The following is a 26,854-nucleotide window of genomic DNA, read 5'->3' as shown; positions in this document are numbered from 1 at the left end:
GAGGAAATGCTATTTCACATAGGGAGGCGTTAACCTTTGGAATGTGCTGCAGCAGCTTGTTGAGTCAAATACCCTGGGTGACTTTGAAAAAAGTCCTGCTGGTTTTATGACCTTTAATAACATCTTTAGTGACATGCTAAAGGACATGAGCTGATTCCTTAGAGATCAGGAAGGAATTCTCCAATGCCCTTCACCCATCCTCCACCATGGACAGCACTGCACAATAGCCTGGCTTTATTTTGAAGGGTGGGGAGATCAGTTTCCTCTGAAGTGTCAAGTATAGATTATTGTCTGAAGCAAAATAGAGGATGAGATTGATCAGTATGGCAAATACTCTCTTTCCTAGTGATTAGTTGTATCAGCACTTCCCAGCTCACTCCATCCCTATGGATAAAAGAATGCTCTGTTTGTTATGAAACTCCTGTGAATGTTCTGTTTCTTCAGGCTGTTGCTGAGTTTTGAAAACCATTCGTCTCAGAGGCAGAGCAGCACAGGTGTGTGAGCTAGGGAGAAAGAGACCCAATTTCCCCTCTCCCTCCAGAGCATAGGAAACTTTGCAGGGCTGTGTTTCTCAGGGTGCTATTCCTGGGAAGCCAGTCATAGAGCTGTGATGGTTTCCTCACCACAGATGGCTTTGAAGAGACCCTATCAGGTTCAAATCCCCTGTCTATAAGGACACTACCTCACTGCAGGTGATAAAGAGTGAGAATGACTCTGCTTTTGTTTCTAGTCAGCTTCACTTTTGCTCTCCATAGTGTGAGGCAGTGATGTTTGCGTGCAGACTGCAGAGGATGTCTTAATCTTTTCCACCGTGGGAAGGTATCACCTTGAGGCAAACCCTCAAAGTCGCTTTCCTATGGCTGTTTGCGATGAGGATGCTTGTGGGGAGAGGCACTTTGGGTTGGGTATCTTGTTCTTTCCTCCCTGCTTCCTGTTTCTTGCAAGCCTCTATTTGTAATGCCTTCTCTTTCTTGATGTAAACGGCTGCTTTGTGGAGATGAGTCTGATGCACAGGAGACTCAAAGCTCTTTCTGCAGCTGGGTGGCTCTGGAGAAGGGGCCATGCTGGGGATTTTCCCATGTAAGGTTCCTGTTAGTTAACCCCCTGAGGCCTCCTTCCATCAGCCTGCCCTATTCGGCTGGCTCTTTGACAGGCAAGGGGATGGACTGTGCAGCGCCAGCCACAGTGCTGCAATACAGAGACCCACAGCTGCAATGCCTGCTTCACTAAACAGCAAAATAGGTCGTGCATCAGCAAATGAAAAAGGACAGATGGTGCCTGCTAATACAGCTTAGTTTAGAGGCCTGCAGGATTAACCCTTTTACTGCCACATCTCCAGAAGAGAGTGAATGGAAAGGAAGGTGTTGGATTAGGGCAGAGATGTATGGCTACTCCTGGCCCTGCCTGTGTTTTGTAACATTAATTAATCTGAAAGGCTGTAAAAGATGCCCTGATCTGTAGTCAGGGGGCTCTGAACACTGAGCTTGGAGAAGTGAGGGGCTGACCGGGATTCTCTTTGGGTCTTGGTTGGAGCTAACCTGTCCCCAGTCAGTTCTGATCCACCCGCGGGGGCAATGCAGCCAGTCACTCAGCTGTCCCTGCACCCCCAGAAGAAGCACGGAGAACTCTGCTCTATGCATATTAATAATCTACCTGCTGAACCCACAGTTTCCTGTGCCACATCGGGCACTGTGACAGTCTCTCGTTTAGCCTTTTGAACTCTCAAGCACTCACATGTCTCTGTGAGCGGGACAGAGAGCTGAGGCAGAAGCCTTCAGTCTTTGTAACTGATTCTCCCTGACACACTGCTCTCCTTTCCTGGAAACCAGGCCATTGCCTTGCTGTGTTCTCATCAGTGAAGGAAGGCAATCCTTGTGTTTCTGCTGGAGCCTGTCATCACCTGCTCATTGTGGGCATAGCAAGCCCTTGAAGGCTATAGGGCTGTTGATTCTTTGTTGGCCTCCCCTAGTCATGTGGGGCCTGATCTTGCGAGGTGCTGAGTGCTCTCAACTCCTGGTGATATCAGTGAGAGCTGAGGGTTCCCAGTATTGTACAGGTGGTGCTGTTGTTCTGTCTCTGGGTCTCATTTGTGATCACCAGTGGCACGCTTGTCCCCCTTTCATTCCACTGTTGCATTACAGCATATTGTGCAACCCAGCATGACATCAGCCAGGAGGCCTCTGGCTTCCTTGATCAGGTAATGGTATTTTCAGGCATTGGCCCCAGACGGTTTGCCCTGCAGCATTTCTTCTGATGTCAGGTGGTTTGGAGCACTAGTCATTACAAGACCTGAATGGTCCAGCTCCTCCCGCCCTCCTCCGAGCCCAGCTCTGATTGCCTACTCCTCTCTGGCTTAGCTTCTCACCTTGCAATACAGGGCTAAGAAGATGTTCGTCATCACCACCTCCATCTAGCCCAAACCAGCTGCAACAAGCATTTGGGGTTTTCTCAAGTTGGTAATTTGCATGTGTTTATGCTCTCACCAAATCCATAATTGCGTCTGTCGAATGATTCAGGTCAGAGGGTTGTCTTGCTGCTCCCTTTGTATTATACGTATCAGACTAGTATGTTTCCAAGGGTAGATCGCTACTGGGTTAACCCATTCTGGCTATAATCCCTTATAACTGGGAATGATCAGTCACAAGGTAATGGAGAATCAAGAGGCAGGGCTATTATTATTTCTAGCCCTCATAGTTGTGGGGTAATGACACATTACATCAGGTATATACTCAGGAATCAGAACACCCTGTGCTCTTATTACCAAAGGAAACCCTTTTTTATAGGCAGGAAAAAAATATCAAATCGCTATTATAAACTGCCACTTACTGCTCCTTATCTGTACACGTCAGACAGAATAGACTATCACTGTCTCTGAATCTATGTTCCAGTTCCTCTTTCAGCGTGTCTACACTGATCATCTGGACACCCATCCAGGAAGGCTTGCCTGGCTAGCTCAAACCTCGGGGAAGTAGCCCAGGGGGAAACGAGCAACATAAGACTCCCGCCTCTTATCCACGGTCTTCCCACGCAGAATCCTTCCACCTCCCACTTCTTGGATCAGCTGCTGACAGCATTCAGAATACACCCTCATTCTGCGGAGGTGGCTCCTGAGATGATTCTCCCTTGCAAACACCTTGCAGCACTTCAGGGGAGACACAGTCCTCCGGACTGGTCCTGCTTTGAGCAGGGGGTTGGACTAGATGACCTCCTGAGGTCCCTTCCAACCCTGACATTCTATGATTCTATGATTCTCTCATCCATCTAACCCTAAGGAAAGGTCTGTTCATTCCAGGTCTGCCGTGAGGGCTCACTGCATGTCCCTTGGCAGAACCACTAATTCTGGGATCAGCAAAAATTATGGAGTGTTTGGTGTTCTGCCTGCAGGCCTGATCTGTAAATGCTGCAGGTTCTTTCCCAGTGCTCCATGTGGCATGTCTGTCTCCCAGGAGATTACACGATGACAGCATCCTCTTTAGAAAGTTATTGTGGGGAGTGAAGAGATTGCTGTGCTGTGTGTGCGTGCGATACAGAAGAGGGTGTGTAATTGCAAGGTAAGGCAAAGTAATGCTATTTTGAGGAGCCTTGAATGGCTGATCCCAGGGCTCCCGTATCCTGCCTTTTGTTCCTCATTTAAAAGAACGTAAATCCTGGTTAAATTCAGCAGATAGAAGGAGGATAAAGCAGATTCATCTGCTCACATGGAAATATCTCATGGGACCATGGGAGGGAAATGGGACATGAAACAACTAGAACAGACAGTATATTTGTATAGAAATGGTGCAGAGATCTCTCCCCATCCTTGTCCAGGAAAAGAAAATGGCCTCATGAGGACAGCCTGCTCTGTGAAATGATCAATATGCCTGTCAGCAATATGCAGTGTTTCTTCCCCAGGGACTTACAAGGTTGTGACCCCATCATGCGTCAACTCTTATAAATACTACTGGTACTTTGTACCTACAAAGAACCTTTCTTCCAAGGATCTCCAAGCCCTTCACAAACAATGATGTTTCCTAAAACCCCTATGGGTAGGTCAGTATTATCATTCCTGTTTCACAGAAAGGAAAAGTGACTTGTTCAAGGTAACAGAGCTAGGATGTGTTCTTAGCTCTTTAGGGCAGGAACCTTGGGTGAGATTCTGTGCTATGTTCCTAAGAGCCTTTAAGCCACCTTTGGGCCCTCCTGATCCTGAGCTACTCTGTGGGCTGGAGCAGCCCTTAGCATAATTTTGACAGCCCTGGGGGCTTGTCTAAGTCACAGCAGCCTCCGGGGCCTGCCCTATGGGCTGCTGCACTGCCTGGAATCTCTGCAGCACTGCCCTGTCTCTGCGCCTGGCATGCCCCCTAATGCCAAGGCTTGCAAAGGGGTCCTCAGACGCATTCCTGCACTGGGGAATCCTTTTAGAGCCCTTTTACATTGCTCTGGCTGTCTTACCCAATGGAAAGGGGCTGAAGATCTTGGCCCCTGTCTTCAGACCTGTCTGTAAAATGCCTAGCGCTGTTGATGCTATACAAATAATAAGCTCTCCCCCGCTGATAAAGCGTGTCTACACTGCCCACGTCTCATGTTACTGCGGCCGTGCTGTGCTGTGTAGACATACCCTAAGAGTCTTAACTCCTGACTGCCAGCCAGGCCCCTGCTCTAATCCCACCCATTCGATTTTCCCTCATTCAGTCCCTTCCTCCTGCTTTAACTTTCTCTGCGGTCCTTTCATGAATAAGCAAGGATTTTCCCCTAAATGTCTTCCACACCAGGATATAGGCTGTGACCTATTGGTAGCTCTGTGTGTGTGTGTATGTGTGTGTGTGTGTGTGTGTGTGTGTGTGTGTGTGTGTGTGTGTGTGTAGGGGAACCCCTAGGGCACACGCTGTGTGTGTGTGTGTGTGTGTGTGTGTGTGTGTGTGTGTGTGTGTGTGTGTGTGTGTGTGTGTGTGTAGGGGAACCCCTAGGGCACACGCTATCCTAAATAAAAGTGCTGCTCATGAGAGAGGGTTTTAAGCTTCACTGGTGGAATTAACTGTAGGATTCAGCCCTAATGACTCTTTGTCCACCCTGCAGCTCTTTTTATTCAAAAAGACTCCTACAGGCCTGAGAGGGAGAGGAGCAGGCACTCATTTACCACATTTCTGGGTAACCTTGAAGGGTGGGGGGCAGGGTACGTGGCAGGAGCTGGAGTTTCTATTTTAAATGACACAAACCCAAACTGGCTGGGTTGTTTGACGAGGCGCCGCCACAGAATATTCCGGGCTGGTGTGAGTGTGTCCTTGGCACTCCCCGCTCCCTCAGCGCAAACGGTCCCACCATGAGAGGGGGTTTCACAACCCCCAGTGCAGACTAACCAGGCAAGCTTCACATTTCCTGGTAGACTGACTCTGCTTTCACTCTCCATCTTACAAAGGGTTTTTTTCAGTACGTAGCCAGAGGCCTTTCCTCCCTCCCTGCAGCCTTGTGACTCTGACAGATCGCTCTGTTTGTGTGTGTGTGTGTGTGTGTGTGTGTGTGTGTATTCAGCAACACTGTGGGTGGAAGAAGGGAAGTTTCAGAGCTACCATGTCTCACCCACTTCTCTTACTTACTGAATGCTGATTGTGTGTGGTGCTGTACAAAGAGAAAGACACACAAGCCTAGCAGCTCAGTTGAGGATGATACTTTAGCAAAGGGTTCAGTACCACAGCAGTGCAGAGTGTTGTTGGTTTGTTGCCGAAAGGCTTCATGGGAGATGTCTCATTTTAAGGCAGCTTTAAAAGTATCTGTGTCCAATCCTGCTCTCATTTAAACAGAGAAGAGCCGGAAGATCTGAAGTCAGTAGTCACTCCAGATTTATGCCAGTTTAAGTGAGAGCAGAATTTGACCTTCTCATGTGGGGTTTGCTCTCTGTTTCCCTGAGGCTTTTAAAATCTTCCTCATTTTTTTCCCCATATCTCTCTAAGGCAAACAGTCAGAACTGGAGACCACCCCAAAGCCATGTGATTTCCTTGTAATTCCTAGGTATGAATAAGCTGATCTGCAGATTCGGGAGAATTTCCCATTAGCTCCCGTCCTCCCTCCCTTAACAGCAAACTTCCTTGTTTACTCTCCTTCCCAACAAGGGTTTTCTTCAGTTTGAATAAAAACAAACCGTTGGGTCTGAACTGCTCTTTGGTCAGGAACATGCGGAGCGGGAGCCAGTGAACTCCTGGCAAAGGCTGAGGAAACTCTCCACAAAGAAACACCTCTATTGATCAGACTTTGTTTTCAGAGCGATGGTATCTGGACTATGGCAGGCTCAGAGGTGTCGAAAGCCACTTGTATTGGTCAGAATTGGGAGATAGCTGAATCCCTTCCAGACTGTAAAAGGCAGGCAAAGGTTCTGAGGGATTTTAGGGGTGGAAGGGGAGAGAGGAAGATGGCCATCCAACTAAATATACATGAAAGGATCCTCTTAAGAATCCGTTCAAATATACCTTGGCCTCTCGCTGCCCTGTTTGTGTCCTGACTCCTGGTATAGAGGGATAAAGAGCCATTTCTGCAAAGTCAGCGGGTCGCAAGCTGATGTGTTTCACAGGAACTCCAAATGGTTTTACTTTCTGTCTCTCCATTTGTGCCTGTGTTAGCAGGGATATCAGGCGTGTCTCATGTTCATTTTCAGTAACAGGGATGAAATTGTCCATGTTCAAGGTATAGCTCATACCGAGGAAGGGAATTGTAGCAGAGAGTGGGAGCTCTGTATCCTATTAGGAACTTAGCCCTGGTCTATAACAATTCTTGTACTGGTTTAACTATTTCAGTTTGGAGTGTGATTTTTTTATCTACTAAAGTAGTTTAAATCAGTACAACATTTAATGTGGACGCAGTTGTACTATCTTAAAAGTGCCTTATACCAGTATAACTTATCCCCCTTCCCAAATGGGAATAGCTATACTGGTATAAGGCACCTTTATATCAACATAACTGCATCTACACTAGAGGTTGTACTGCTTTAACTAGACTGCTATAATTAAAGTGGTACAATTTTATATGTATTCAAGATCATAGTCATTGCCATAACTGATCAGACCAGGGGTCCATTTTGTCCAGTATCCTGCCTCCCACAGCAGCCTGTACCAGGTGCTGGAGAGGAAGGTGTACGAAAGCTTGAAAGGAACAATTATGCACCTACACTTAGGGGAAGGTTCTTCCTGGCCTCTTTCAGCTACAGGTTGTTTTATGCTCCAAAGTGAGAAGATTTCTATCCCTTCTGTTTATGGATTCTCTCCCCTCTGTTTTCTCCCAGGCTCTGCTACTAACTCACTGAGTGACCTTGGGCAAGTAACTTCATTTCTCTGTACCTCACTCCCCCCATCTATAAAATGGGGATAATATTCTCTAACTCTCACAGGGACGTAAGGATGTCAGGTGCTTTGAGATCCTCAGATTAAAGGTGCTACAGAAATGCTGTTTTATTCCATATTAAATATTATGATGATGATTATGATTGATGACGCAGAAGCCTGGTAATAAGCAGGGTGCATGACTCTCACCCTGTCTCAGTTATTTTACCAGATATCATTCACCCCACTCTTCCTTCTTGTAGAAGTGATGTGTTTGACTTGCTAGATTGCCATCTTAATAAAAGGATTTTTGTTCCCAGACAGTAATTTAATACTCTGAGGCCACTTCTAAATTTAATACAAACTGTGTGAATTGGTCAAAGACACGTGGATGGTCATTATGGCAGAAATGCCAGAGTGAAGCTAATTCTGAGTATTGGCCATGTGACTGGGGAGCAATGTCGTCTGTGCAGCAGGCAAGAGGGACAACAGATGACTAAGGTTCTCAAGGCAGGATATCAAGCTGTTAAGGAAAAGAAGTGCAGAGGAAGGTATTCAAGGCAAAGTCAGGATTTGAACTCAGGTGCTCTTGGTTCCAGCCCCAGGTTTATCTCACATAGCCTTGCTGCTTGTCCAGGGGGGAGTGAATGAGGCCTGTGCAGAGAAACAAATGTCTAAATATGCAAATGTGCTTTGCTATTAGAAATTATCTTAGGGTGTGATTGTGGCTAGAAGATATTGACGAAGCTTTACTCTTCTTGTCAAGTGGATAATTGTGGTCTGTCCAGTTACAATCTGAAAATCAACGGGGAACAACAAACCTTTCCATGCTGCTTTAATATGCACTTCATAGACATGTCAGATTTTTCTGCTCCAGTTCCACAGTACAACAAGAGGCAATGTCTTTCCTGCTGGGCCACCTGCCTTTTAACAGGAGACAGAGTTGGCAGAGCCCCAGGGGTACAACACCCCCCCCCATACTCAAAAGTAAATGGTAGCTCTGTACCTTCTACATTAATGCGGTAAGAATATGGGTTGCAATGGTAGGTCCTCTTTTAGCCATCAGCCGGTTTTGTACTGGAGTGATAGTGACTGTAGGCTACATTTTGCCTCAGAGAAGAGTTACAGGGTGAATAAATCCCTTCATTATTCTTTCTAAGAACTATGTAGAAAAAGGGTAGCCAAACAGTGGTCCAAGGAGTTTTCAGTGCATCTCACAGTCACCCTTACGTCTAATAAAGAGGTGCATCCTTCAGAGCTACAGGGCTCAGCATACAATATCTCACCTTGATCCCAGCAAATGTTAAAAACAAGCATGACTGTGATATACTTAATGTTATGCAAACTTGGTGTGACCCTCAAGTTCCTGTTAGGGAGGGTCTTTGTTGTCATTTTGGGGATCATCCTGCTTGTAAATGGCTTTTTTTTTGCATGGGATTATGTGCTGGTCCTGTCATCATTTTCAAGAGCCCTCAAGATTTGATTAGATGGTGCCAAAACATCCTGGAGTGTTGGTCTGCAATTTTGTGATATGTGGTGGCAACTGAATATCGGCTGTTATCGTTTTGTGGTACCAAGGTGTCATCAAGACTTATGTTGATCTGATGTGGTGCAGAGACATCATCAGGCAGTGTGTGGCACTGATGCATAGATATGGTGTGGCGCTGAGGTTTCGTTGCACATTGTGTCGTGCTGACATGTGAACGTGACATGGCACCGAGGTGCCACCGGTCATTATGTGTTGATGGCACGTTGGCATATCATGGCACTCCGCGGTGAGACCTGCTGCCATGACACGGAACCACAGCGTCAAAGGGGAGTGTGTGCTGCTGGCATGTTGTCATCAGTGTCATGGGCCCGTGTGTGTCAATGGCATGTTGAGATGTCATGGTATTGTGACGTCATAGCTGTAAGCAAGCTGTGGTGGCTGAGTCTGTCAGCAAAGGAAGAGACCAGCCTTGAGACTGGGCAAAGCTTGGGCTGCAATAGGGTGACCAGATGTCCCAATTTTATAGGGACAGTCCTGATTTTGGGGTCTTTTTCTTATATAGGTTCCTATTACCCCCCACACCGTCCTGATTTTTCACATTTGCTGTCTGGTCACCCTAGCTGCGCATCCCCATTTCCAGGCCCCTCCAGAGAAAGGTGGGGCCCACCCCCTGCCATTTCACCCCAGTTACAGTTGTTTAGGGGGCCCCCCTGAGCTCGGTGCACATGTTCCTGCTCTTTCCCCTCCCCCACTGCCCACTTCACTGGACATGTGCCCATATCCAAAATGGCCGCCTTGGCGGCCGAGCGCCGTCACGTGACGAGCCTTGCCGTTGGAGTGGGGCGGGCCTCCCCGCCCCGTTGCGCCTGCGCAGTGAACGCGGGGTGTGTGCGTTAGTCACCGCTGAGAGGAGCTCGCAGAGAGGCGCTTCGTTCCTCCGCTGAGGGGACCCGTTTGTCTCCGCAGGCAGCCGCGCGCGTCCTGCCATGGGCTCCGAGAAGGACTCCGAGTCGCCCCGCTCCTCCTCCATCCACGCGGCCGCCCCCAAGTGCCCCAAGCCCGGCCGCCGCCGTCGCCGCCTCTCCTTCCAGAGCGTCTTCTCGGCCGCCGCCGCCTCGGCCTCCGGCGGGGTGAGGGGCCGCCGCCGGGCCAAGGCCGAGCCGCCGCCGCCGCCTCCCGCCCCGGCTCCCCCGCCTGCCGCCCCGCCGGCGGAGGAGGCCCCGGCGGCGGCGGCCGAGGCGGAGGAGGGCGGCGCGGAGGAGCTGGAGTGCCCGCTGTGCCTGGTGCGGCAGCCGGCGGAGAACGCGCCGCGCCTGCTCTCCTGCCCGCACCGCTCGTGCCGCGCCTGCCTCCGCCAGTACCTGCGCATCGAGATCACCGAGTCCCGCGTCAACATCTGCTGCCCCGAGTGCAGCGAGCGCCTCAACCCCGCCGACATCCGCCTGCTGCTCAGCGACACGCCGCACCTCGTCGCCAAGTACGAGGAGTTCATGCTGCGCCGCTGCCTGGCCGCCGACCCCGACTGCCGCTGGTGCCCGGCCCCCGACTGCGGGTGAGTCCCGGGACGGGGCTGGCCTAGGGGGCAGTGGGTCTGATCTTCTTCTTCTCCGGGAGGGGGCGGGGCTGGCCTGGGAGAGGCCGGGGGACAGTGGGGCTGGCACCCCCTTTTTGGGGAGGTGGGGCTGGCCTGGGGGAACCCGGGGGACAGTGGGGCTGGCCTGGGAGAGGCTGGGGGACAGTGGGGCTGGCCTGGGAGACAGTGGGGCTGGCACCCCCTTCTTTGGGGGCCAGGGCTGGGAGAGCCTGGGGAACAGTGGGTCTGGCCCCCCCTTTTTGGGAGGGGCTAGTGTGTGTGGGGGGGGGGAGTCTGACCTTGGTAGAACCCTGAGGATAGTGAGTCTGACTCTGGGGAGGAACAAGGGGTCTGATCCCAGGGCAGGGGGATGAACTGTAGGAGAAGTTCAAAGTTGTCCCTAACTTGAGAGGGATGGGATCCTGCCTTCCCTTTCTCCTGGAATCCTGACCTTGCTACAGGCAATGGAGGTTTCCTTCACTCTGCTGGGAGGTGGGTTCCCCTACTGTCAGGAGTTGCTGAAGGGAGTCACTGCCCCCTTTTGAATGGGTGGGGATATAGGATCTGTCTTGAGTTTGCTGTGGCTCTGCCAGACTGCTGTCTTGGGAAGGTGGGAAGGGACCTTGGGCTTTTAACTGGGACTTCTGCAGGAGAAATTGTGAAACTGATCCAGAAAAATACCTATTTTTTTCTAATAATGCTGTTAGTAAAGGTAGTGGTGTGGCAGCCCATTTCCATTTTCTGCAGGGCCATTCATTATAAACTGCTTGGGAAGGAAGGGGCATACAGCTTTGCTTATGTGTAGGGTTTTTTTTTTTTTTTTTAAAAGGACACAGTAAGAAAAAGCCAAGTTCTAAGACCACAGCACAGGAGATGTGCCAGTCATTGTAGACTAAAGGTGCCTAACTGAGCTCTTTGTAAATAATTGGGAGTATGAGGGTCAGACTATAAAACTGTCATGTTATGACTTTGAGCTAAGGCGAGTCACTTGCCCTTTCTTTGCCTCAGCATCTGTCTTTAAAATAAGGATGGTACTGTTTACCTAGCCATTGTAAGTCTTTAGATGAAAAGCCCCATATAAGTTTTTTAATATTTAGTATTACAGTGACATATAGGACTGTTTCTTCTGTTATAAGCCTATTCATCCCCCTAGAAGCACACCTCTGTAAAGAAAGGAGCATGGTCTAGTGCAGGGGTGGCTAACCTGAGCCTGACAAGGAGCCAGAATTTACCAATGTACATTGCCAAAGAGCCACAGTAACATGTCAGCAGCCTCCCATCAGCTCCCCCCCACACACACACTCCCAGAGCCTCACGCCCACCAGTAGCCCCGCCAATCAGCATGTCCCCCTCCCTCCCCGCACCTCCCATCACCTGTTTCGTGGGGTGCAGGAGGCTCTGGGGGGAAGGGGGAGGAGCGAGGGCACGGCAGGCTCAGGGGAGGGGGCGGGAAGGGGTGGAGTGGGGCAGGGCCTGGGGCAGCGCCAGGGGTTGAGCAGTGAGCACCCCCCTGCACATTGGAAAGTTGTCACCTGTAGCTCCAGCCACGGAGTCAGTGCCTATACCAGGAGCTGCATATTAACTTCTGGAGAGCCACATGTGGCTCCAGAGCCACAGGTTGGCCACCTCTGGTCTAGTGGCTTAAATGAATTTTTCTGTCTCCGCCAATGACTCAGTCTGTGATCTAGGGCATGTCACTTAACCTCTCTTTAGCTAGCTGTGAACTAGACCAAATCAGAGCCCCCATCATGCCAGAATCCTCTTCCTGCACATACTTTTCCATGTCTTGCAGATACCTAGACATTTTCTTATAGATTCAGGTGGATAGGCTTTAGTTTGTGTTGGAGGCTAATAACTCACTCTATTAGACAGTGCTCCCTCACTATAAAGCTGATGTTACAAACCAAGGGATTTGAGACCATGGGAAAGCATGGGAAAGTTAAGATATGAAGTGCCACCTTTCCAGAGAATGTTTCAGAATGAATTCCTAGCGGTTTTCAGTTGTGATCACATCTTCGTTTCTCTAATTTAAAAGCAAGATTTATTCTGAAATAATGGGAAGTATGGGGTTTGCCCTACTATGTGTGCTGCTGAGAGCTAAAATAGAGTTGGTGAGCTATAGAAATTCTTTCCACACTTGCAGGAGGAACTGTAAATTCTGGTTTTCCTCAGTGAGGGAAATCTTTACCAAGCAGGCACCAGGGTGTTGAAGCACAGTGGTGGAGGAATAATGTTGAATCATATTGACTCATTCACTAGTTGCTTAAGTGAGGAACTGTCTAACTCTGGCCAAAACTCAGTCCATCCAAACATGGTGACTTTCTAGATTAGCATATTGTTGCTTTCGTTTTCTCTTCTCTTTTTCTTTAAACTAGGCTTATCTAGGTTTCTGATATAGCATAAGCACAGGCTTGTTGGTAGAGGGGATTCTGTATTTTATCTATCCAAGAATGCAGCAGAAACATGCAGGAGGCTTAAAATACAATCCCAGCTAGTGGGGATGTTATGGGACATTTTGTCCTAGTGTTCAGAGCAAAGGTGGCAAGATTCCTAAGATCTAATCACAGCTTTGTTACAAACTCTGACTGTGGGCAAATTGCTTAACCTCTGTGTCTCAGGTTACCTGTTACATAGGTGCTTGTTACACGGTTGCTGTGTAAGGATTTATTTACTATTAAAGCTTGTTCCTTGGGTGCTCAAGGTTAAGTTAGCTTAAAACAATCAAGGTTTTTGATATTGCTGTTTAGGGTGACTCGTAGGCATTGGGGACCAGATCAGGGAGATAGATCAGATCATACTCCTGACATAGTAATGCCCTTGGAATCTGCCTTGCTACTCAGCTAGAGAAAATGTAGTTACCACTTGCTGAGTTTTCTGTTTTACTGATGTGATGTTTATCAAAGTATTTGGTTAAAAATGTAAACACACCAAACCCAATTGAGACTGCCTGGCCATGAGAAGATGTCCCCCATATGGCCCCTAAGGACATTACTTTTTCACTAGTAGTCTATAGTGTATACCTAATAAAGTTGCTGCTGTGGCAGGCTTCTGAAGGCTAGTGTAACATTAATCTTCGTTGCGCAAACAGTTGATGCCATCTGGCTGTCCTTGCCCAGTGAGCCAACAGTTTGTACATAGGCAGCTTACAAAAGGTTTCAAAATAAACTATACAGTTGATATCCCCTCCCCTTCCTCTTAGAAACCAACAAGCTGGGATGGGTCATTTTGTGAAACTCTGCCAGTAGACAGGGCATCCCTGCTATTTTCATTGTTAGTGACACTTTAACAAAGGCTGTCAGAATCAGTCCCGAGGTGGGAAGAGAGGTTATTTACCCTAAAACCATTTTTCTTGGCAGACCTGTCTAGTTGTCCTTGTGTAAAGCCAGGAATACCATTTTTTTTCAGTGCCTGGATAGATGGTTCACTTTCCTGTGGTACTGGTGACTGAGCTTGAGTGGCTAGTATGAAGGACTGGTGAGCAAACTTGTTCTGATGAATGTCACACCCTCTCCTTACCACATCAGACCCCATTCAGGAGTGTGGAGCGTTTGACTCTTGTTCCTCTCCAGCCATGCATGCAGTTTTGAGAATAATTGTGCCAAGAGCCTACTGGACAGATCTGTTCCAAAACACAAGCCATGTGGCATGCAGCATCCTGACTGGCACGCCTCTGCATCCCACCCATGTCAAACAACTTCATAAGTGAGCAAGCTTAGCTATGCTGTCTAGAGAGGTAAAATATAGACATGACATTAGAATCTGTTTCCATGGCAATGCTGGTCTTTTGGAGCACCATCAGCTCTTCAGACAAATACAGATTTTTGTCCGCCCATTGCAATCAGCTGGTGCTGCTGTCTGGTATATGTCTCACTATATCTCTACTAAAGGCTTAGGGAAACAACTGAACTGTGTAGGCTGAACTAAGTGAAGGAGGCTGAACTTGATTGTGGTGAGGCAAGCGCTCCCTCAGAGCAAATGGAGGAGGCAGGCAGGCATCTCGGTGGCTGTGAGAGAGTAGGCTAGGAGCAGCACTCTATAGTAATATTGGGGTTTATGGTAGAGGCTTGCAGCCACACCTGGTATGTGGAAAGTGATACTCCTTGTTACTCCAACAGCTGTGGTTATACCTGGAAGTGACTAATTGTTGAACTGCAGGGATGTGTCAAAGGCCAGGTGAAGAAGGATGCACACATGTTAACCATTCAGACCCTGCAATGCTCGGTGTAGCCGGATGCCACCTGTGTTCTGGGTAGAGCATTTGATCAGCCTCTTTAGCTGGACTTTATAAAAAAAAAAAAATCAGACTGTGAATTCTTAAGAGGCTAAAAAGCATGTAGTTCACTCCACACCAGTGAGCTTGTTGCTGTTAGTTGCTATTTTAACTTTGGGACTAAAAATCCAGTGCTTAGTAACTGTTCTGGGGTTTTGGTGTTTTTGTTTTTTTGTTAAGCAAACAGTACTGTCTGAGATGGCCAGAAAAGCTTCAGAATTCTCTAATGCAGGGTCAGTTCAGTACATGGCAAGGCTTCTTAATGTAGCATGTTGAGGTCTCCTGGCCTTCCTGGTAATATAGTTGTCAGGCCCCAAAATGGCTATAACAGCTGGCATCAAAGTGTTTTCTTTAGAAGGTGTTAATGTGTCTCCCTGCTAAGGAGTTTGCTGTAGTCTACTTGTAGGAGGTGAGGGTGTTTGTAAGATCCCTCTGACAACATGTTCAGTAATGAAATGCAGCTTGAGTTAATATCTTTCCTAGATTGCCTGCATCCTCTCTCTTGTCTAGCATTGGTCTCGAATGCCAGAAATACAGTAGCTGTTTGCACATGGAGGCCCTACAGTCGTGTCTTTCCGTTCCTGATCGTCAGCAGGGAGGCATTGTTTGTCTTTAACAGTTATGCTGCACCCAGGCAGGGTCAAGTTGCTCAAACTCCCACGGGATATGAATCATTGTGGTATGACACATTCAGCAATTCTCACACTGCTGCTTCAGAAGCTGCAATACAACTTGAATTCCACAGGCTCTAAAAATAAACCAATGGTGAGAGAGAATACCTCCACTTATAACACAAATGCTGCAGAAAACAGAATAAGTCACCCTGACTTCTGTCAGTGTCACAAGTCAGCTTCCCTAGAACAGTGCTCTGCGTAGTGCATTTGGAGCTCATCCATGTGAGCTTCCTTGTAAACATACCTGCTAAATCTCCACATTACCAGCTCAAACACATGGTGATCTCCCCCCATGTTCCCCTCTTCTTCTCAGTCTTCTAGTTCTTTTTGTAACTGGTTAATTTAAGACTGACCTATGAGAGAAGCTGCAGAAAGCCAAAGCACCCTTTCAGTTGTAGTTCCTGCTAATGGGAGTATATAAGTGGAGGACTGTTCTGCATAAACACTTCTTCCTCTAGAGATCACCCAGAGCTCCCTTCCTGAAATAGCTGCAGCTCTAAACTCCTTTTGTACATTTTTTTTTAAGAGCCAATCAAGTTTTTGTAACATGATAAAACAAAGATTCAATTTAGTTTCATTAGGTCCTTCTGGAGCTCCTCACACTTCTTTCTGGGCTTGACTAAATGAAGCAATTAGTACAACTAGCAAATGAATGTCAGTATAAACAAATGGAAGGTAATGTGCATTGGAAGGAGCAAGCTGAGTTAGTCATAAGTAGCAGGGTCTGAATTGGCTGTATCCACTGAAGCAACAGAACTTGTAGACTTGGAGGGCAGGTCAAGAAGTTGAAGCTGGACAAACTTAGAATAGAAATAAGGAGTAAACTTTTAACAATTAGGTTAATTAACCATTGGAACAGTTTACAAAAGGTCATGGTGGATTCTCCATCACTGGCAATTTTTAAATAAAGACTGCATATCTTTCTAAAGAACGCTCTAGGACTTTTTCTGGGAAGTTGTATGGCCTTTGGTTATACAGGAGGTCAGACTGGAAGATCACAATGGTCCCTTCTGGCATTGGAATCTATAAAGAGAAATCTATTCAGTATGCAATAGTGGTCAAGAGAAGGCTGTCAACAGGTACAGAGAGGAACATTAGATATACCATTGTATAAATGGCATCCTTGCCTCATGTAGCTTAATGTTGGTCACCTAACCTCAAAACCTATAATAAAAAAGATCCTCGGAATTGGAGAAACCAAGAATTTAAAGAGAGCTTGTACAGAAAGAGCCAGCTTCCATATCGGGAGAAATAGTAAAGCTTAATTTGGAAAGGAGACGAGCAAGAGGACTTGATAGTGAACCCCAGTCAAGCATTATGATTTACCTGTCCCATAGTTAGGGCCCTACCAAATTCACGGTTCATTTTGGTCAATTTCACAGTCATAGGATTTTAAAAATAGTAAATTTCATGATTTCAGCTATTTAAATCTGAAATTTCAGAGTGTTGTAATTGTAGGGGTCCTGACCCAAAAAGGAGTTGTAGGGGGAGGGTGTCACAAGGTTATTGTTTTGCCAGGAGCCCAGCCGCCGCCAGCAGCAGAGCAGAAGTAAGGATGGCATGGTATGGTATTACCACCTTTACTCCTGCGCTGCTGCGTGCAGAGCTGGGCCCTCAGGCAACAGCTGCCGCTCTCCGGCCACCCAGCTCTGAAGGCAGCGCAGATATAAGGGTGGCAATACCGTGACATCCCTCCTCCCAACTCCCTTTTGGATCAGGACCCCCATTTTGAGAAACGCTGGTCTCCCCCCATGAAATCTGTATAGTATAGGGTAAAAGCGCACACAAGACCAGATTTCACGGCGGGAGACCAGAGTTCACTGTCCGTGACGCATTTTTCCTGGCCGTGAATTTGGTAGGGCGCTACCCATAGTACAAAATTGCATTAAAGTCCACTGTATAAAAGTAACTATTACTCACTGCTGCAGGCTACTGAAACATCTGTTTTAAATATTAAAGTGAAGAAACAGCTATGAAAGAATAGCATCTGTAATTGGACCCTAGCTAGGTTTAAAATGACATGGATAACTGATCTTAGGCTTCAGGGCATAAAGCTGCATCAGCTAAGGTCACGGAGAACTTATTCTTCCTTTTGCATATCTCCATCCCTATGTGTATCCAGGGTCGAATTGCTCAACTGGTCAGTTGAATTAGGGTGGTGTCTCAGACATCCACTTTAGTTATAATATATCGCTATCTAATCAGGTAGATAATGATACCTTCCTCTAAGTCCTTTACAACTAAGTCTGCAGCACCCTCATCAGGTTGATAAAGGATTTGTTGTTAAAGTAGGTGTATGTAGGCTGTAAATGTGTAAGGCTGTATGGATGTATGCCTAGGAGGGAACTAGCTAGGGATCCATCTAAAATTCAACTGCCTCTGAGGTTGGGTGGCTGTGGCTATTCAGCAGCAAATCTGAGTGTTACCCAACAGATGGGCCACTGAAGCGTTCCGGTATATCGATTCCTGTGTTCCTAAGAGAACTTTCTGGCTTTACTAATTCTGGTATCTGTCTTCCTCAGTTACGCTGTTATTGCCTACGGCTGTGCCAGCTGCCCCAAGCTGACTTGTGAGAGGGAAGGCTGCCAGACTGAGTTCTGCTATCACTGCAAACAGATATGGCATCCAAACCAGACCTGCGATATGGCCCGTCAGCAAAGGGCTCAGACGCTGCGGGTACGGACGAAGCACGCCTCAGGCCTCAGTTATGGACAGGAATCTGGACCGGGTATGAATTAACAAGCTTCTCATTAGCCAGTATTAATTACGTCCGTGAAGCCAGGAAAGAGATCCACCTGTTTTGCAGCACTTCCTGCAATCAAAGTGGGGTATTAACACCTGGCAGGGAGCACAACCACTTGGCACAGATGAAGGACACCAGCAACATTGATTTGGTCAGCTCTGATGCTCAACACAGCTTCCCTCCCTCGCCAGTAATGGAGTAAAAATACCTGGCCTGACAGGCTAGTTACACAAACTACTAATGGAATTAAAATTTGAGGTTCCACAATTGCAGGGCCTAATTGCATACGGTCACCTTATTCTGCATGTAGTACCTCCTGACCCATTACACACAGAAAGCAGCTACCTTTTGGTCTGCTTTGATCTTTTAGATGTTCTTAAAGCTCTTGTTGATCTCAATCTCAAACAGGAAAAAAAGGGATATTTTACTATCTCAAAATGTGGCCTCCGTTTTGTCTGCTGCTGTGAGCTTTAGCAACATTAATGCCTAACCCAGAATTGGGAATTTAGCTCCCTGCTCTGATAAGTATTAGTAATACCATTATTTATAGGAGAGAGATGCCAAACCACATTTGACTGGTAAAGAGCTGCACTCTAGATCAGCAGATATTCTGATTAAATAGTGCTTTTAAAAAGGTATCAGTGATTCAGAAAGTGAACTATAAGATCAGTTAATAGATTCCTTCTCCCCCAAACAAAACATGTATCTTCTCCTGGCATGCTACTCATTATAAACACATTGTTCCATTTGCACAATAGCTGGCTTCTATGTAAGGCTGTAAATGTTTTAAAGGTGGCTCAGGTGTTATTCCAGACTAAAATATGCCTGAAATGTACAGAGCCCTGATAATGGACACCATAAACATTGCAACCACTGCAAGACAAAATTCCCAACACAAACCAACAAGCAATAATCAACCTCGGATCACTACTTGCTGCCAAAGGGGATTTGTGGAAGTGAGGCCCTTAACAGAACTTAGCCATCAGCCCTGGGGAGATCAACTCCAGAGAAAGAGGTTCCCTCTGTCTAGTATAAGTTGGTCTCAGAGCAGCTGAGTCCCAGACTGTTTTGGGCTTTAAAGATTGCTACCAGCACAGTGAACTGTATGGGGAACCATTGCATAACTTTGATCACAGATGACATTTTAGAATGACTTATTTTGTAAATGGCTATAAAGGGGCATCTGTCCATCTCCTTGTTGTGCAGTAACTGGTGGATGCCAATCCCTTTAAATGACTAAGTACCCAACTGCGAGCACAGATTAGATACTTACCCACCAATACACTAAGATTTTCATCTGTAATCACAGACACAATTTACGCCCACAAAGAGGAGTATGCCTTTCAAAAATGTGGGTCACAATTTCGGTGCTGTCTTGTCCTCCAGATAGAAGAATATAGAGAACACTCTTGGCCCTTACATCGTGTTAGTGGTGCAGTTTAAAAATGGCTGATGCTCTTGGCTGGCTAGCGTGGGGCAGGCACAACTCTTTCATAACAGCCTCCTTTTATGATGTAGAAAACACTCTTTAAAATGCTGGTCTACGTTGTGTATGCTGGCCAGACAAACAATGCTAACTTGTTTTAGTGGAATGAAGTGCCAGTATAGAGGTTGCTCCCCACCTTTATACTGTAGCACCGAAGGATGGAATCAGAACCAGACACCTTTGCTTTATCTCTTTGATTAAGGAGAAATAATAATCTGTTAGCCTAGATGGACAGAATTTGACATGCATTGTCGTCTTGAGCCCACCCTCCCCAAACAAAAGAACCCCAGTAAATTCCTCAAGATGGCTAAGGTGTACAGAATCTGACTTGATCCCTTCCCTTCCTCCCCAAAGCCGATGACATCAAGCCGTGTCCACGTTGCAGTGCTTACATTATCAAGATGAATGATGGGAGCTGTAATCACATGACTTGCGCAGTGTGTGGCTGTGAATTCTGCTGGCTGTGTATGAAGGAGATCTCAGATTTGCATTACCTCAGGTGAGATGGGGAGCAGAGTCCTCTGGGCCTCCTGTTGTTAAAGTATGATGTTTGTTTATATTTTTGTATTTAATGTATTTAATTTCTCCAGCTCCTTACAAATGCACCCCCCACAAATACTTTCCTCATCACCTGGAATAGGGTGAAGCTCTGAGTTTCCTCACAACAGCAGTACACTGTGGTCCCTCCTGACTGTGGTTGGCCCCCACTGATGGAACAGTGTGGGGAAGCTCTTAATGGGATGAATGTTCAGTGTAGTCCCCTTCACACTGTGGGGTCATCCATTCTTGAGGGTCAACTGGATCTGGGGAGAAGGAGCCTTTCTTGCACAGTATCCACTCAGTTCCCACAAGTCATATTTTTATGTGGATATTGAAAAGACAACTTATTTCCCCTACAGTCCCTCTGGCTGCACGTTCTGGGGCAAGAAGCCGTGGAGTCGCAAGAAGAAAATTCTCTGGCAGCTGGGCACATTGATTGGTGCCCCTGTAGGCATTTCCCTCATTGCTGGCATTGCCATTCCTGCCATGGTCATTGGCATCCCAGTGTACGTTGGGAGAAAGGTAAGCATGGTGGACTGGAGATCAGAACTAATGGAGTGAGCAGATTGAAATATTCGCTCTTGGGAATCCTAGGTGTTTTTCAAGGATGTTAGGCTAATGGTAAGTGAGGGATCTTTCCATACAGCTGCTGGAAACCTAGCTGGCTTAGGCCAACTGGAGATCACTATTTCTTGGGTTTTATACCTAGTGAGTGTGGAAAGTATGATGGCTTGACAGCCCTGGAGACTGAAGTTCTCAGTCAAACGAGCATGTGCCTCATGGGCACTGACAGTGCAAGGTTCACATTGTTCTGCCAGTATGCCTCCACCTTGAACCCAGTGCATCCCCATAGAGAGGGGAACTGTGTATCTAATTCTTGGCCTCTATGGTGGCTCTTGTGCCTTGGGCTTGTCCAATAATAACTGAATCCTGATCCCTTACCTCACTTCACACAAGTTATCAACCAGTTCTGATGGTAATGACTGTCTACCAGTCTGTACTGGATTTGTACCAGTGACTAGAGGTCAGAGGCTTCATTTTCCCTGAGTCATCCAGTCCCTTTGCCTGCCTTTATTGGGGACAGACATTAGGTGAAGAGGGAGACGGTTCCATTGCAGCATTGTATCTCCAGCTTGTCCTTACCCTTGAACAGACGCACTGGCTACATCTGATTGAGGAGGTCTGTGGGTGGGATGGAGGTACATAAGAATGGCCATACTGGATGAAACCAGTGGCCCATCTAGTCCAGTATCCTGGCTTCATCAGTGGCCAATGCCAGATGCTTCAAAGGGAATGAACAGAACAGCAATTTTTTTTAGTGATCCATCCCGTTGTCCAGTCCCAGCCTCTGGAAGTCAGGGGCTTAGGAAAACCCAGAGCTTGGGGTTGCACAACTGACCATCTTGGCTAATGGCCATTGATGGACCTATCCTCCATCAGTGGCTATTATGGGTGATTTTAAGGGTCATCTGACTGGCATGTATGGCAAAGTTGTAAGGTCATGAGCATATTAGTTTCTCATGCTAGTGGATGCTCACTGGCCAGGCTGTCCATTTTCTCACCTGGTGTTTCCTGCTCTCCCCAGATCCACAGCCGTTATGAGGGAAAGAAAACCTCTAAGCACAGGAGGAACTTGGCCATCACCGGTGGGGTCACCTTGTCTGTCATTGCATCCCCAGTTATTGCTGCTGTCAGTGTTGGTAAGTAGACAAGGCCAATTTTCCTCATGATTAGTCATTATTCATAGCTCTGCTCCTCATTTGTCGCTCCTCTACTATTCTGACAGATCTTGGGCAGGAGTGACCAAAGGGTAGCCCACAAACTCCTACAATATACCTGTTGGTGGCTTCCCCACTTATCTAACATGCTGTCTGTAGAGGCTGCAGGTCCTGGTATCTGTGGCTCAAGACTGAGCACTGTGTAGAATGCTCCCTGTAGTGTTAGTACCCACAGTTCTGCCAAAGAAACTGGTTTTTATGCAAGTTTGATATGCTGGCAAGCTGCCGCTGCAACCCTCATGGAGTCAACTTGTTCTTTGGCCCTGTCCCAAGACTGGTATTGTTCCGCTGCGGGTTTCCTAGGGGTTATAATGTAACTCTGTGCTGGAAGTGAGTTCCCTTGTCCTGTAGTGTGATGGTCACAGCCGTTATTTGTATGAGGGTAACACCTAGGAACCCTGTCATGGACCATGACCCCATTGTGCTAGGCAGTACAAACACAGGGGTCCCTGCCCCCAGAGAGTTCATGCTGCCTATCCGGCATGCCTCAGTCCCATTGTCATCTGATATTCCTCTTGACCCACTGTGTCCTCTGTTGCAGGTATTGGAGTCCCCATCATGCTGGCCTATGTCTATGGTGTTGTGCCAATTTCTCTCTGCCGAGGAGGTGGCTGTGGAGTCAGCACAGCCAATGGGAAGGGAGTGAAAATAGAGTTTGACGAAGATGATGGACCCATTACAGGTGATGAATAACTTTTCACTGTCTGTGTAGTCTGAAGGGCTGGGAGGAAACAAGCAAGGCCTCACTGTGGGACTGTCCCTTGGGATTAATTGGGATGGATAATCAGCCCTTTTCAGTATGTCAAGATTTCTAGCTTTCACTTCTGTGCCACTGTTTCAAGGCTAATCCTTCAGTGTACACCCTGCACTCTTAACACAAAGCTTGTGTGGGAAGCACCATAGTGCCTTTTCCTGGGAGATCCCCAGCCCTTTTCCCTACTGGAGAATGAATCTGAAATCGGTATTGGAAGTGTTGCTGTCTGACGTATAACTTAAACCCGGGGGTGGGCAAACTTTTTGGCCCGAGTGCCACATCTGGAAATAGAAATTGTATGGCGGGCCATGAATGTTCACAAAATTGGGGTTGGGGTGTGTGTGTGTGTGTGTGTTGGGGGGGGCTTCTGATTTGGGGGTGTGGGCTCCGGGGGGGGCCAGAAATGAGGAGTTCGGAGTGCGGGAGGGGGTGAGGACTCCAGCTGGGAGTGAAGGCTCTGGGGTGGGGATGAGGGGCTTGGGGTGCAGGAGGGTGCTCCAGGCTGGGATAGAAGTTTGGAGGGGGATCAGGGCTGGAGCAGGGGGTTGTGGCGCATGGGGAGGCTCAGGGGTGCAGGCTCCGGGCAGCACTTACCTCAAGCAGCTCCCAGAAGCAGCGGCATGTCCCCTCTCCGGCTCCTATGTGGAGGTGCAGCCAGGCGGCTCTGCATGCTGCCCTGTATGCAGGCACTGCCCCGGATCTCCCATTGGCTGCGGTTCCCGGCCAATGGGAGCTGTGGGGGCGGTGCTTGGGGTGGGGGCAGAGTGCAGAGCGGAGCCCCCTGGCTGCCCCTATGCGTACAAGCTGGAGTGGTGCTATGCTGCTGCTTCTGGGAGCCACATGGAGCAGCCCCCGACACTGCTCCCCAGCTGGAGCGCCGGAGCAGGACCATGCCGCTGCTTCCGGGAGCCACATGGAGCAGCCCCCGACTCTGCACCCCCAGCTGGAGCGGGGCAAGCCCCAGACCCTGCTCCCCAGAGGAAGCTCGAGGGCCGGCTTAAAACAGCTGGTGTGCTGGATCTGGCCCACGGGCGTAGTTTGCCCATCCCTGCCTTAACCCCTAACAGGATGCCAGTGGCAGTTCCTTTACACTGTTTAATGTTCAATGTATCTTCTTTGCCTGTCTCAGTGGCAGATGCTTGGCGAGCTCTGAAGAACCCCAGTATTGGTGAGAGCAGCATCGAGGGACTAACTAGTGTGTTGAGCACCAGTGGCAGCCCCACGGATGGGCTCAGTGTCATGCAAGGCAACTACAGTGAGACGGCCAGCTTTGCTGCTCTTTCCGGTGGTACCCTGAGCGGTGGAGTCCTCTCTGGTGGAAAGGGAAAGTACAGCAGGTAACTGAACTGACTCAGATCATGGCAGAAGAGGGGCTGAGGGGTCACAAGGTCTAGTCTGTTGTGAGGAATGGTGAGGCTTGTTAGCTCGCCAGGGATCTGTTTGGGTTAGTGGGTGGCACCACTGATGCCTGGGATCTAATCTCAGTATCACTTTTTAAACCTCTTGACCTATGGTAGAATCAGGTCCAATAAACTATGCTTCAGCTGTTCCCCAACCTTGTCCCTGTTGCAAGAACACCAAGTAAATAGCAGGCACAGCACAATCTGGTTTGGTTATCTTTCTCCCCCAGCCTTTCTAGCTCCTTGATGGCAGGAGATAGGGTTTGGGGTTGATTTGAGGAGCAGCAGAGATGGAAGTGTATCAGAGGTATACTAGTTTGCCATATAAGGCTCTTGCAAACATTTTGCTGACCTAGCCTAGTGCTTCAAATGTCTGTTATTCCCTAATAGCACTTAGTGATTGGGACTCGGGTTATAAGGTTACGCCACAGTTTTCCTCTGAACCTGCCTCTGAGTCATTCCGGCCATGTAATTGGAGACATGCATCGAAACTATAGCCCAGAATATAATCATAGCTGTGTGCTGGATCTGGAAATCTGCCTTGCACAGGAACTGCATGAGTCATGGGTATAAACACAATCTAACTTGGATACGGAAAACAGACCGAGGAAAGGGTGGAGCCACAAATGAGGCTAATTTAAAAGGTTCATCTGATTTTAAACTTCTTGGTGCAGACCTGGATTAGCCCAGAAGGCCACCTGTGCCCCCGCTCCCACGTGCTAAACGACTATTGTTCCTGTAGTTTTAAGAAATGAGCTAGGCTGTTCTGTGGCCCTTGGCCGTGTTGATGACTCTGGATGTTTCCCACCTCTTCCCAGGCTGGAAGTGCAAGCAGATGTACAGAAGGAGATTTTCCCCAAGGACTCCGTCAGTCTCGGAGCAGTTAGTGACAACGCCAGCACTCGGGCTATGGCTGGTTCCATCATCAGTTCATACAACCCACAGGACAGGTACCTAAACTGCCAATGCACAAGTGTATGGGTAATATGGGGTGTGGTGGTGGTGGTGGGGTTTGAGGGCAATGGAGAATGTGCACGTTGAAACTTTTATTTTAATGATTGAAGGTATATTCAGACTCCCGCGAGCTTTCTTTTCCTTGGTTAGCTCAAGAAGCATTCTCCCTTCACCTTCCTTTCCAACTATGTTTGTAGTTCAGTATCATTCACCACCACTAGCAGAGCCTGTGTTGAGGTCCCTGGGACAGCTCACTCACTTTAGTTCTTCTGTCCTGCAAACTCAGCAAAGAATCCCTTTTTCTAGCAAAGCACCACCTGTGGTTGTCTGTACTTGTCTCTGTTGGAACTCTGTAGGTGGGATGATTGTACCATACGCATGGTGTTCATAACTGCACCACCTCTCCAGGTAGTGTCAGTGGTTCCTTCCACTATAGGGCATGATTAAGGGTTGGTAATTGGAAACAATGGGACACATATACACGGGGAAACCCATTAAACATGCATAGGTTCCAGAGACTGTCTGAATACTTTTAGGGTTATGTATCATCATACAGTAACCTGCCAAACCAGTTGGTCATAGCACTTCCTTGCTAAGCAGTCCTCTCATGTCTGGAGTTGTTGGTGTGTCACCTCTTTACTGAAGTTACAACATATTTCCCCTAGCAAGGTCTCACTAGCTAGAAGGGAACATTTCCTTGGCTTAGTCTTGCACAGAGTGATGGCTCGGACTGATGGAAGCAAACTGTTCCCTAGAGGTTAGTGATAGGAATTTGGATCCAGGGTTGTTCCTGACTGTGCCACAATCTACCTCGGTTTTCCTAATTACCAAAGGGGAATAATCTTATGAGTGTAAATTATTGTAGTATTGCCTGTTGTCAGCATGGTGTGGTGAATGGCACTCCCATACTTGCCTCAGTCATGAAGCTTGCTGTTGAAAAAGCACTCAAAGTAATGTGCTAATATTAATAACCCAAGACTTCTGCTGTAGCTGGTAACTGACCAAAGTGGTGCTTGTTTCTGCAGAGAGTGCAATAACATGGAGATCCAAGTGGACATAGAGGCCAAACCTAGTCACTACCAACTAGTTAGTGGCAGCAGCACAGAGGACTCGCTCCACGTCCACACCCAGATGGCAGAAAACGAGGAGGAGGAGGAGGAGCAGACATGCAAACACCAAAGCTGTGAGCAGAAGGACTGCGTTGCCAGCCAAACCTGGGACATCACCCTGGCACAGCCTGAGAGCATACGGAGTGACCTGGAGAGCTCCGACAGCCAGTCAGATGACGTGCCAGACATTACCTCGGACGAGTGTGATTCCCCCCACCCTCAGACTGTAGCCTCCCCACAGACCCCAAAAGCCACAGGTGCTGAGAGCCCAAGTGCCCATCTGAGCCAATGTGCCCAAGAAGAAGGGCACAGGCCAGAGGAAATAGTCTCTAAACTGGAGTGCATTGAAGCCAGAGTATGAAGTTGCCTCCTCCAGAGAAGCACGCTTACAGTCACTGCATCCTTTGTGGGGGGTTGTGTCCTTCGTTGGCTTCTGTTTGATTCTCTGGCCAGCTTCCCTGTCTGACCCTGAGGGGAAAGATGCCATTTCTTACATGATTAAAAAAAAATCCCCCACCCTCATTTTTAATTTATTGGTTCAAGCGCTTTGAGAGGTGTCTGAGTGTACATATGTATGTGTGCGCGTATACTGTGTCTCTGCAAAAATACTAGTAAAGGATTGTTTTAATAAAGATTTCTGTTGTAATTCAACTTGCATCCATTTCTTCCTTGTCAGATTTAAAGAAGTAAAATCCCTGTGCTCAGTGACTCTCTTCACTTGTTTCTCTGCTCCTCTGTTGGAGCTGCTGGTGGAATTGCCGCAGTAGCTGCAGGCTTCTATGCAAACAGGTGTGACTA

At 47.8% G+C, this 26,854-nt stretch overlaps 1 protein-coding gene across 1 annotated transcript; it reads left to right on the top strand.

The window, feature by feature from the left end:
* The first annotated feature begins 9,676 nt into the window (after positions 1–9,676).
* RNF19B (ring finger protein 19B) lies at positions 9,677–26,707 on the top strand. Its single transcript, XM_065421912.1, has 9 exons — positions 9,677–10,327; positions 17,815–18,020; positions 19,876–20,020; positions 20,421–20,583; positions 21,647–21,761; positions 22,381–22,521; positions 23,723–23,930; positions 24,812–24,943; positions 25,973–26,707. The coding sequence occupies exons 1-9, from the start codon at positions 9,762–9,764 to the stop codon at positions 26,415–26,417; spliced, it is 2,121 nt and encodes a 706-aa protein (XP_065277984.1). The 5' UTR covers positions 9,677–9,761; the 3' UTR covers positions 26,418–26,707.
* The last annotated feature ends 147 nt before the right edge of the window (positions 26,708–26,854 follow it).

The sequence above is a fragment of the Emys orbicularis genome, chromosome 23 (genome assembly GCF_028017835.1).
Source record: "Emys orbicularis isolate rEmyOrb1 chromosome 23, rEmyOrb1.hap1, whole genome shotgun sequence".
Classification (NCBI taxonomy): Eukaryota; Metazoa; Chordata; order Testudines; family Emydidae; genus Emys; species Emys orbicularis.
The sequence above is the reverse complement of the archived record's forward strand: the minus strand, read 5'-3'. Positions and strand labels throughout refer to the sequence as shown.